This window comes from Vulpes lagopus, chromosome 23 (assembly GCF_018345385.1).
Source record: "Vulpes lagopus strain Blue_001 chromosome 23, ASM1834538v1, whole genome shotgun sequence".
NCBI lineage: Eukaryota > Metazoa > Chordata > Mammalia > Carnivora > Canidae > Vulpes > Vulpes lagopus.
In genome coordinates, this window is record NC_054846.1 from 21,725,623 (window position 1) to 21,738,816 (window position 13,194).

Sequence of the window (13,194 nt, forward strand, 5' to 3'; positions counted from 1 at the left end):
ACAGGTAAAGTACTCCAGAATATTGTGCCAAGATAAGATTTGAATTTGGGGAAATGCTTAGATGAAATTTTGTCATGATGTGTTAGCCATTGTCTTGCCTCTTTAAGCCTGGTGCTACTTGGAAAACATGAAATCTTTATTTGATGATACAGCTCACCTTTTAGCCACTGATGGATGTCCAGAGCTATAATCCTTATAGAAAGCATGAGAGAAAATCCAAAATTTCTATTGAGCTCTCTCTGCTTTCTTTGGAACACACAGTCCTCTAGACTCCAATTCCTTGACAGTGTTCCTTTGGACACTCTGAAATTGGAATGAAATTTTATTTATTTATAAAATTTTATTTATTTATTTATTTATTTATTTATTTATTTATTTATTTATGAAAGAGCACACATGAGAGACAGAGAACCCACCAGTGGTGGGGAGGGCCAGAGGATGAGGGAGAAGCAGGCTCCCCATTGAGCTGGGAGCCAGATGCGCGGGCTCAATCCTGGGACCCTGGGATCATGACCTGAGCCAAAGGCAGTTGCTTAACTAACTGAGCCATCTAGGCACCCCTGGAATAAAATTTTAAAGAAAAAAATCAGTTCCGCAGAAAGGGCCATCTTCTCAACAAATAGTCCTGGAACAACTGGCTGTCCACATGCTAAAAAATGAACTTTGACATATAACACATGCCATGTACAAAAATTAACTCAAAATGTCAATGTAAAATATAAAACTGCAAAAGTCTCAGAAGAAAACAGAGGGGGCGCACTCATCATGCCCTTGGATTAGGCCAACAGCATGATCCACAAAAGGAAAAAAATGAATGAATTTGACATCAAAATTAAAATTTTTTCTTTGCAAAATTCATTGTTAAGAAAATTAAAAGATAAGCCACAACCTGGGGGAAAGTATTTGCAAATCACATATCCAATAAAGGACTTGTCCTCAGAATATGTAAAGAACTCTCAAAACTCAAAAATAAAAGCAATGATCCAATAAAAACTAGGCAAAAGATTTAAGCAGAACCTTCACCTTTATATTAGCCAGGGTTTCTCCGAGAAACAGAATCAATGGAAGGCATATTCATGTAGAAGAGATTTTTTTAATAAGAAATTGGCTCATGTGACTTATGGACTCAAGATCTGCAGGGTAGGGCTGCAAACTAGAGACTCAAAAGACAATGGTGTAGCTCCAGTCTGAGAGCCAGGAGGAGTAGTGGTGGGCTCCAGTCTGTAGTCTGGCAAGCTCAAGACCCAGGAAGAACATGTGTTTCATTGAGTCCAAAGGTTTGAAAAAGTCAATATCCCAGTTCAAAGGCAGTCAGGCCAGAGAAATTCTCTCTGACTCAGGGAAAGTTCAGCATTTTTGTTCTATTCAGAACTTCAACTAGTTGGATGTGGCCTACTGACATCAGAGAGGGCAATCTTCTTTACTTAGTCTACCACTTTAATATAACATCATCCAAAAGCATTCTCACAGAAACACCCAGAATAATATTTTACCACATTCTGGGTACTCTATGGCCAAGTCAAGTTGACACATAAAATTAACCATCACAACCATATACATATGGCAAATAAACACCAAAAAAAAAAAGACCTTTGTCTTAGTTGCATCTGTCCCCCATTCTCCATGTCCCACAAGGGGAACATGGCCTCCTTTCCTTGATTTCCTCCAAACACATGGATACATGTCTTCAGATCCAGTGGGGAAGCAGGGTGGAGATAGGTGGGGATTAGAGGGTGCAGGGCATGGCGGAAGACTGGGGACTGAATCTTGGGCATCGCAGTTCTCAGAAGGTCCCTGGGGGCCATTGGCCACAAGGAAAGAAGTTCTGATGAGCAAGTGGCAGCCCCTACAATGGGTCTTTCTCCTCACATTGTGAATGCTGCCAACCCCAGGATTCCAGCTGATCATTTACTGGGACCCATTTAACTGTTCTCCTCTCATCCATGCCCACCCCATCCATGCATGGGGAACTGGCTTCAGAAGAACAAAGAACTTTCTCTCTGAGGGGACCTCTGCTAGCAATGAAAGGAGTCATTATATTTCTTCATTCTTGTATAGTTTACAGGAATCTGAAGGTAATGCAAGGACCTTGTATTTTAGAGCTTGTTGTGGATGACTTTGAGTGTCTACTCTCCTTTACTATCAGAATTGCTATGGGAATGTTTGAAAACCTTGCTGTGGGGACTTTAATGAAGATAAAAACTGATGGAGGGAGTTGCATGCATGTGAAATAAAATCTATACTCCTTTACAGACAACACAGTTTGTCTCCACTATCATCTGGCCAGTCTCTTCTTTAGTCCAGTCTATTCCAACCACATTGAACTTCTCACAGTACTTAGAATACTCAGAGCTCTTTTTAGCCTCAGGGCCTTTGCACCTGCTGTTTCCTTTGCACTTTCTATTTCCTTCTGCATTCTCCCCACTGGCTCCTGCTCTTCCTTCTAATCAAATGCCACTCATCAGTGAGGTTTTTCCTAATTTCTCCTCCTGAAACACTCCCCAACTCTGTTGATCTTTATCCTAGGACCTCTGTTGTTTCCTTCACATCTACCATAATCTAATTATTTTGTTACATTGTAATATATATTTTCCCACAGGAGTGAAAGCCCCTAGTATGATAGGGCCTGGGACTGATTTGTTCACTGATGCATCCTTGTACACAGTGCTGGGCTTTTAGTAGGATCTCAGTAAATACTCATGGAATGAATGATTGACTGTAGTGTAAGGTATAGTTCTGTTTCCACAAGGAGTCCCTGAAGATGTAAAAATTTCCTTGTCAAAGGAATGCAGTTATAATAGCAGAAAATATGCATGGTGTTGATATTTTCGATCAAGGAGATCTTCTTATGTGACATTTCTTTAGTTGGCACCGTCTGACTAGCCAACCCAGAAATCTGACAGGGCTCTTTTGGGAGAAGGTAAAAACAAAAACAAAACAAAACAAAACAAACAAGAAAACCACTGAAGACAAAAGATTACCTCTTGGGGGATGTTTGTGGTTTTTGTACAGCCAGAAAAAATAATTGGAAGAGAGAGCTATACATCCAAGAAATATTTGTTTCCAAGGTTCTAGATTCAAGACAGTAAAGAATGAGTCCACAGTTTGCTACATACCAGACCATCAAAGGCATGGTCCTTAATAATTGTATGATAACTTTTGGGTTGATTCTGTTTTAAACAAATTTTTTTCTTTAATCCGCAGGTCACAGTTTTTGTCAGCGTGAACACACATGGCTTTGTTACGAAAAAGTAAGATTATAGCTTTTAATAATCATGATTATTAAAAATAGATATTTTAAAGGACTGTGATGCTAGGTCTTGGCTTCTTTTTGAAAGCCTCTTTGAGTTTGTTTAAGATTTTATTGATTTATTTATTCATGAGAGACACAGAGGGAGAGGCAAAGAAACAGGCAGAGAGAGAAGCAGGCTCCCTGCAGGGAGCCGGATGTGGGACTCATCCGGAACTCCAGGATCACATCCTGGGCAGAAGGCAGACGCTCAACCCCTGACCACTCAGGTGTCCCAAGCCTCTTTGATTTTTATGGGTAGTTTTCCCACAGGCAATTCTTGGCATCATCATTTCAGGATGATGCCTGTGGAAAGATGTTTAGTATTTTGTCCAGAGGTGGATTTATCCTGAGAGGGGTCATACATTTCTATAAAACTTGCAAATATAATTTATTTTCCCACTTTAAATAAATATTCATGTTCCTATCTAATTTAGCAGTTGTAATTCTGCGTTCCTGTTCTTAAAGAGTGACCTTAAATTATATAATCTTCAAATCCCATCAAAACCTGTATTTGCCCTTGATTTTAGATCTAGCAGTTTGTGAATCTGGGAGGGAAACATGGTAACCTAATTGTGTTACTGTTAGCCTCAGGGCAGAGTTGTCTGATGTAGCAAATGGAAAGACAAGATATTCAGCTAGATATGAATTTCAGACTAACTAGGAATAGTATTTATTGTAAGTATATCCCAGATATTGCATAAGACATACTAAAAAAAAAAAAAGAGGTGGTAATAGATGTTGAGTTGCTTCCCCAAACTGGCTGTGTCAGGTAAATGTCAATCAGACGTATTGATAAATTATAGGACCTTGTTCTTTATCTTCTATTTTTCTATTTAAACTGAGTCTAATATCCAGTTGTCTCTGGCTGAATCTGAGAATCCAGAAAAGCCGAGATGAGCTGGATGTCAGCACAGTAGGATCATTGAGCCTCAGAATTTGGCTCTGGAAGACATCCACAGAGACTGACTCCTTCTTTTTACAGATGTGAAGACAAAGGCCTGGGGGCCAGAAAATAGATCAATATGAGGCCAATAAATGTAAATATCTTGCACAAAGATAGGAAATGATAATATGTAACAATTGTAATGTGTTTATTTGGCCTACATTGCCTTTGTTGACTCTCAAAACCTCCATGTGAGACAATGATTAATAATACAGTTACAGTCTTCACTGCGCAGATGAGCAAACTGAGGCTCAGAGAGGTTAAGTAACCTGTCCAAAGCCACACAGGTGAGAAGTGTTAGAAACAAGATTTGAATCTCACTTGAAATCCTAGCCCTTTCCTTTCCTACCAACATTTTCCAGACTTCAGGTATTTGTGTTTCATGTAGAACAATGGGGATCTACCTTTTAGAAGGAGGACTAGCATCTCAATTTTTCATCATCTGTTTTTCTTCTGTCCTATGCATGACTTAACCATTTTAAGTTGATTCATTTAAAGAATTATGTGTACTTTATAATTAAAAAAGTGTATATCCTTACTGTAAGTAAAATAAGCTATCTCCTATGATAAAAAGAAGGTGATTATACAAATATGTATGATTAGAACCATGTTATTCAAATCTGGGTAGCTTTTGTTCCCTCCCTGCAATGAGATTAGAACTAATTTCTCACGCTGTGATTTAATGTTACTGAATGTCATGATCACAAGCCTCCTAAGCCATCTCATGTACAATCAGTGGTACATGCGCTCTATTAGGAGAGCACTGTCCTATATCACTCTGTTCCTTAGCAGATCCCAAGAGCAAGCATCATAGCTCTGGAACAGATGGTCCTGGATACTTAGACCTGGAAAATGTACTGTGTCTTCTGACTTCTCACTATACAGAATTTTCTGTACATCATCTTTGACCAGTGTTTAAATTAACTGAGAAGGAGCTGTGTTATAAAAGCTAACAACATGTACTCTTAAGAAGTACTGGTTCACCATAAACATTAAGTAAATGTTGGCTATTCAAAGTGTTCATGCACAGAAGCCGCATCATATAGGCATTAATGTTGTATCCTCTGCCATCAGACTGCCTGGGTGTAGCCCTGGATCCTCCTTAAACTACATCTTTGTATCCTTGAGCATCAACAGCATCCCACATGCTCTCTGCTGAAAGAGCAGCCCCAACCACCACTCTGCTCATATGACTGTTCTAAACTCTCCCCAAATTTCAAATTGAGAAGTTACACTTGAATGTGTTTCTGTTTCCATTTCAGTTAATCAGGTGTTGCTGTTCCTTCTGATTGTGACCCTCTGTGGGATCCTGTATAAGAAAGTTCACAGGGAGACTACACTCAGGAATGAGACAGGTATGCTAAGTGAAGTAAGCCAGTCACAAAAAGACAAATACTGTGCAATTCTTCTTATATGAGGTACTTAGTTGAAATCATCCAAACAAAGTATAATGGTTGACAGAGGCTGGGGGGAGGGGCAATAGGGAGTTCTTGTTTAATGGGTATAAGTTGCAGTTTTAGGAGTTTATAAAACTCTTTAAGTTATGGGGATGGACAGTGGCAATAGTTGTACGACAATGTGAATATATTTAATACATTGAACTGTGTACTTAAAAATGGTTAAGATGATAAATTTTATGATTTTTTTTACCATGATAAAAAGAATTTTAAAAAAAGAAAGGAGATAAACAAGCATATATTAGGTTGGTATACCTAGGACTGTGGTTTAAACGTGTTCCTTTGATTCCTTTCAGTAGCTGGCTTCAGAGATAAGCAACAATTTGGTTGCATCCCAAGGGCCTGCTTGTAGAATATCCACCCAAGTCCAGTTATGTTCTAGAATGATCAGTGCTACTCAAACTTTAAGCACATATGAGAATCACAATTAGGGTTTGTTAAAACACAATATACAAAAAAAAAATAAAATAAAATAAAAAAATAAAAATAAAAAATAAAACACAATATACTTGGGCCCACTCTGAGAAATTTTGAATTAGTAGATTTGGGTGAGGCCTGAGAATTTTCATTTCTGATAAGCTCCCAGTAGATGCTGACACTGGTTCTTGGACTATGCTTGGGTTGTCTGCTTAGCATCCATCCTTTGAATTTCTGAATGATTTTGCTTATGAAAATTGCCCTCTCTATCTTTCCCCTACTGGTTCATTCCCATCAGTACACCAATAGCCTCAGAATTCTCAACTTAAAAAAGATCCTGAATTGACCCTATATCCTCTTCCAGCTGTCCTGAGGAGCCCAATTTCCCTCCTGAGGGGTGGATTCTTTGACATGGCACCTTTACAACTTCTAAACACACAAAATCAATGCCACAAAAATTAAGAAGTACTGGTAGCATGTATATTATATTATATTATATTATATTATATTATATTATATATTAGGACTTTTTAAAAGATTTTATTTATTTATTTAACAGACAGCATGAAAGAGCACAAGCAGGGGGAGAAACAGAGGGAGAGGGAGAAGTAGGCTCCCCGCTGAGCAGGAAGCCTGATGTGGGGCTCCAACCCAGGACTCCAGGATGACAACCTGAGCCCAAGGCAGACACTTAACCAACTGAGCCACCCAGGAGCCGCAATAAAGATTTTATTTTTAAGTCCAGCAGGAGGCTCAAACTCACAACCCTGAAATCAGTGGTCACCCCCTCCTCCAACTGAGCCAGCCAGATGCCCCTGTTTTTAAATAATTTACTTTTTATATTAATCAAACAAAATACATTTATGGAAAATGCAGAAGAGAAAAATATCACCTGTTGCTGTATCAGCCAAAGACAAATACAGTTAATATTTTGGTGCCCTACATACATTCATTTCGCACTTTTTTTTCTTAAGCCAGCTTAGGCTTTGGACAAACATCAGTGAAAAAAACAATGTCCCTGTTCTCACAATGCTGATTTATCTTAGTATTTTAAAAATCATTAAAAAAAAACAGTTAAAAACATGTATAATCTGGTCTAAATGAACATAAGGAGCATCTAGAAAGAGAATGATTCCACCTAAAGATGTGTATACAAATGTTGCTAGGGCATTATTCTTTGTAGCTGCAAACTGGAAACAATCCACATGGGAATCCACTATTGAGTAGATAAAATGTAGTGTATTGACTCAGTGGAGTCCTTTTCAACAGTGAAAAGGAACACAGTATTACAGCTCCCCTATGGACAAACCTCACAGAGATGATGCTACATGAAAGAAGCCACACCTGAAAACTCACATATATTATACAATTCCATGTATAGAAATTTCTAGAAAAGAGGCAACAGTGAAGCACCTGCCTTCAGTTCAGGTCATGATCCCCGAGTCCTAGAATCGAGTCCCACATCGGGCACACTGCTCAGCAGGGAGTCTCCTTCTCCCCCTGCCTCTATGTTCTCTCTCTCTTTCAAATAAATAAATAAAATCCTTTTTTTTTTTAAAGGAGATTTCTAGAAAACGTAAATCTACAGAGACAGAGAAGAGAGCAGTAGTTGCCTGGGGCTGGGAGCAGGAGTGGACTGACTGCAACCCAGTTTGAGGAACCTTTGCAGGGAGGTGGAGATGTTCTAAAATGGGATTGTGGTGATTGATGGTTGTGCAACTCTATCACTTTACGAAAAATCATGGAACTGTATACCTACAGTAGGAAATCTTAAGAAATTTCCAAACTTCCCAAATTTTTAAGAAGCCTGTATTAGTGGGCCTGGGCTGCCTTAACAAAATACCACAGACTAGGTGGCCTAAACAGAAGAAATTTATTTTCTCATAGCTCTTGGAGGCTGCAAGTCCAAGACCCAGGTGTTGGCAGCCTTGGTTTCTCCCAAGACTTCCCTTGTAGGCTCATAGTTCTCCCCATGTCTTCAGATGACCTCTCCTGCGTGTTCACAGCCTTGGTGTCCCTGCCACCTCCTAGAAGGTCACTAGCCCTCCTGGGCTCAGGCCCCACCCTCACGGCCTCATCGTTTGCTTCTGTTGGTCAGATCTTGATCACACAGATTTCCAAGAGAGTCTGCAACAATAGTCTTCATTGTTGGCTATGTGCCAGCTGAAATTCCAATGCTCTATTTCTTTAAAAAAAAAAGATTTTTTTTAAATTTGTGAGGGAGGTAGTGAGAGAGAGAGAGAGAGAGCATGCAGGGGGAGCAGCAGAGGCAGAGGGAGAAGCAGGCTCCCCACTGAGAAGAGGACCTGATATATACATCCCAGGACCACAACCTGAGCTCAAGGCAGATTCTTCACTGACTGAGGCCCCTGGGCGCCCCTTCAATGTTCTGTTTCTTTCTTTCTTTTTTAAAAAATGCATTTTATTTTTTTAATTTTTTAAAAGATTTTATTTATTTATTTATGAGAGACACAGAAAAAGAGAGAGGCAGAGACACAGGCAGAGGGAGAAGCAGGCTCCATGCAGGGAGCCCGACGTGGGACTCGATCCAGGGTCTCCAGGATCAGGTCCTGGGCTGAAGGCGGTGCTAAACCACTGAGCCACCCGGGCTGCCCCAATGTTCTATTTCTGAGAGAAGAGGAGACTGGATGTTGAACAATCAGCAGTCTCTTGCGCACTACGCTGTCCTCCCCTAGGAGGGTGGAAGACAGCTTAATATGGCCCTACTGTGAAATTCCTTCGTGTTCTAAGACAATAGATTTGGTGTTTCCAGATGATGACTCTGAGCCTCCTGAGGAGATGGAGGAGGAGATTCCTGTGGTGATTTGTGCTGCGGCAGGGAGAATGGGTGCCGCCATGGCTGCTATCAACAGCATCTACAGCAACACCGACGCCAACATTCTCTTCTATGTGGTTGGACTCCGGAATACTCTGTCTCGCATCCGGTAATTTGTGTGCTATAGACTTTGGAGTTTTCTACATTTCACCTTTTTTTATCTTTCCTTAATGGAGTTCGCTATGTTTTGGGTTTGATAAATGTCATTAATGAATTAATGAGGGCATGACCTAAGGTCTGCTTGGTGACCTGATGGATGTGTTGCCTAGCTAAGGAAGTTTCAGCAAAGCCTCGTTATTCTACTAGAGCAATGCATCATACTGCCAAAGTGAACTGTCTAATGAATTAAAGAATTGCAGCCCTTAGGCAGGTTATGTGGAAGTCTTTCTAAAATGCTTTCTCTTTTCTCTGCCTTCTTAATTTGGGAGGATATCAATATAATAGCATTTTAATAGGATCCAGAATCATCACTAATTAAAATTTTTGAACCACTAAGCAATCTCTTTCCTATCACACAACATGCTAAAAAAATAAGTTGGAAATAGATTTAGAAGAAATAAACAGAAAATCAAAATTTAAAGTATTATAAAAATGTGGGATAATTATATAATATTGCTATGGACAACGACCATGAGTCCAAATATCATGAGGAAAAAATGGACAGATTTAACTGCGTAACAATTAAAAACTTTTACTTATTTGTTTGTTTATTTAATTTTTGGGGGGTGTTGGAATTCACAGACAAGGGATTTATTTATTTATTTACTTGAGAAATGAACCCAAGAGCAGGCAGAGGGAGAAGGGCAAGCAGATTCTCTGCTGAGCAGGGAGCCTGATATGGGGCTAGATCCCAGGACCCTGGGATTGTGACCTGAGCTGAAGGCAGACACTTAACCTACTGAGCCACCCAAGTGCCTCCAAAAACTTTTAATGATGAAAAATACTGTAGGTGAAAGTAATCATACGATAAACTAGGCAAAATATTTTCAACATGTATTATAAATGATTACTACCCAAAGTATATAAAGAATTCTTACAAAAAATTTTTAAACATAAAAGCATCTAGTAGAAAAATGAGGATAGAATACAAACAGACAATTCACAGAAGAAAAAAATACAAATGGTTGACAAACATGAAAAGGTATTCTGTGTTACTAATAGAGAAATTCAAGTTAAAATAACAATGACATATAATTTTTCACTCATTGAAATGGTAAAAATTAAATAGGACAACAATATCCAGTACAGAAAAATGGGCATGTGTATTCTTTTTTTAAATAATGTCTAGGGACGCCTGGGTAGCTTGGTGGTTGAGCCTTTGGCTCGGGGCATGACTCTGGGGTCCTGGGATTGAGTCCCACATAGGGTTCCCTACAAGGAGCCTGCTTCTTCCTCTGCCTATGTCTCTGCCTCTCTCTCCATGTCTGCCATGAATAAATAAATAAAATCTTTAAGAAAAAAACAATGTACACTTTATAAATTGGGAAAGCATTTTGAGAGGGCAATATGGCAATGTCTAATAAAATTTTACATACTAGAACTGGTGTGGCCACTGTGGAAGACAGTATGGAGGTTCCTTAAAAAGTTTAAAATAGAACTACCCCACAGTCCAGTAATTGCACTACTGGGTATTTACCTCTAAAATCCAAAACACTAATTCAAAGGATACATGTACCCCAGCATTTATAGCAGCATTATCTACAACAGCCAAACTATGGAAACAGCCCAAATATCCATCGATAGATGAATGCATAAAGAATATGTGGCATATATGTAGAGTGGAATATTAGCCATAAAAAAATGAAATCTTGCCATTTGCAATGACATGGATGGACCTAGAGGGTATGATGCTAAGTGAAATGACTCAATCAGAGAAAGACAAATACCATAGGATTTTACTCCTATATGGAAGGTAAGAAACAAAAAACAAGCAAAGGAAAAAAGAGAGACACCAAGAAACAGACTTTTAACTATAGAGAATAAAGTGTTGGTTACCTAAGAGTAAAATCTTAAAAATAAAAGGCCCAAACTATAAATGTGTACATGTACATATATATGTTTCTATAAAGAAAAAGACCCCAAAGATCTCCATGTGTTAACAGTGACTATCTCTGGGGAGGATGGAGGGATTGGGGAGAGCAGTGATGAAAGGTATAGTTCAGGGTATTTCAAGTATTATTTCCTTTATTCCAAAGGAGAATGGGGGCACCTGGGTGGCTCAGCTGGTTAAGCATCTGACTCTTGGTTTCAGTTCAGTTCTTGATCTCAGGATCATGATTTCAAGCTCCATGTTGGGCTGCACACTGGGCACGAAGCCTACTTTTAAAAAAAAGTTAAAGAATTTATTTTTCTTAAGTTTATTTATTTTAGTAATCTCTACACCCAATGTAGGGATTGAACTCATGACCCCCAAATCAAGACTTGCATGCTCTTCCAACTGAGCTGGTGAGGCTCCCCGAGAATGTGTTCATGTATGACTTAAAAATAGCACTGTTAAGAGGTACTGACTATGGAAGACACTCACTCCTAATCTAAATGGTCCTTGGCTCCCATGGGTTTTGAGGGCTTCTGCATACATTCTAGATTTTTTGTATCATTTCTCACTCTTCTTATCATTTATTGTTGCAGATTGTTCATTTAGGTTGCTGTTACTGTAATTATCTGTGGGTATGAAACACAGATAACCAAACCCCAAAGGGTGGCATGTGTGTAATATGTTCTGGGCAAGGATTTGTACTTGAACAAAAGGCATGAGCTCCAGGGCTTGATGACATCTGAGCAGGGACAGTCTCCCAGCCCTTGGTGGTGTAGTAGCCCCCCGTTCAAATTATTAAGATTTTAAAGACCCTCTTGTCATTGAAGTATAATAATAAAAAAAAAAACCCAGAAAATTACATAAATCCTATGTACAGATTAGTGAATCATCACAAGGTAAACATAACCAGGTAACAACTCCCACCCACGTGGTATGGTCAGTCTTTTTAGGTTTGCCATTCCAGCGAGTGTCCAAGGTTATCTCATTGTAGCTTAACTTGAGATTCCTTTATTTCCAATTAGTTTGAGCCCTGATTTTTACATATTTCTTGGCCACTTAGATGTGCAAGCTTGAGTCTCTTGCCAGTTTTTCAGTTGGATTGTCTTTTTCATATTGACATGACTTCTCCCCACATACAGATTTATAGAGATATAACTGATATATAACATTGTATAAATGACTTGCTTTTACACTTCAAATTTTGTAGATCTAAATTTTGTTCAGAAGATTGACTCTTTTGTCGATTTTTGAGCAACAACAAATGCTACCATGTGTGGCTGTAGTCATTGGCAATTTTGAAATAATTTCTACCAAGAATTGCATTATGAATTGAATTAAAGATAGTCACAAATTGTTTAAGACTGAGCAGACATAAGAGGAGAGGGTGGAGAGAGGAAGGAGGATGAGATGAGAAGTGAGGACAGGAGGGGAACACAGAGGCAGAAGCAAATCATCCTTGGAGTCCAACAGAGCAGAGTAAGGACGCTTCCATCAAGCAGAAGATTCAGAACATCGTGCTTCATAGCTGGACAGATCTGTTGGCCCGGGGCAAACATAGACCAGTGGCCACAGATGCAGCTTTATGAGAAAGAAGAAACGCTTTTTGTTCTTTCAGTTTCCTGTGGAGATTATGTGGATCTGGGGAGATATTTGGTTATTACTATTTTGCTTCATTTCCTTTGCAGAGTTATGTGACTTAAAGGGGAAAAAGAGAGGAAAGATTCGAAGCCAGACCAGATGGGGGGAAAAATCAGAAGGATTTATAGACTAACTCTACTAAGGCCATACGCATTTTATTTTTAACTTTCTAAGAAGCAGCAGATTGACTCTGAGGCAATAGGCAAGTTGAGGAAAGGTTGGAGGTGTATACTAGAGGCATTTTTGTGTTGTGTTTTTTTTTTTTTGTCATGTCTTTAGAAAATGGATTGAACATTCTAAACTAAGAGAAATAAACTTTAAAATCGTGGAATTCAACCCTGTAGTCCTGAAAGGGAAGATCAGACCAGACTCGTCAAGGCCTGAATTGCTCCAGCCTGTGAGTAGGAAACACGCATATGCTGAGGACAGTCTTTGGTGAGACCCTTGCTCAGGGGAAAGCACTATGCACATGGAATATTTCTGAAGCAGTGTTAGATCTCCACGAAGCTCTGCTTATTTATAATTTATAAGCCACCTGCTCCAGAAGGATTTAAGATGGTTTGGCTAAACATAATG

At 39.2% G+C, this 13,194-nt stretch overlaps 1 protein-coding gene across 1 annotated transcript in view; it reads left to right on the top strand.

The window, feature by feature from the left end:
- GLT8D2 (glycosyltransferase 8 domain containing 2) overlaps positions 1–13,194 on the top strand; it is a 30,102-nt gene that overhangs the window by 7,537 nt on the left and 9,371 nt on the right. The window contains exons 2-5 of the mRNA XM_041738870.1: positions 3,205–3,251; positions 5,498–5,590; positions 8,883–9,054; positions 12,898–13,015. Of these exons, the coding sequence (XP_041594804.1) occupies positions 3,233–3,251; positions 5,498–5,590; positions 8,883–9,054; positions 12,898–13,015 (402 nt within the window). The 5' untranslated portion in view covers positions 3,205–3,232. The remainder of the gene's footprint in view (positions 1–3,204; positions 3,252–5,497; positions 5,591–8,882; positions 9,055–12,897; positions 13,016–13,194) is intronic.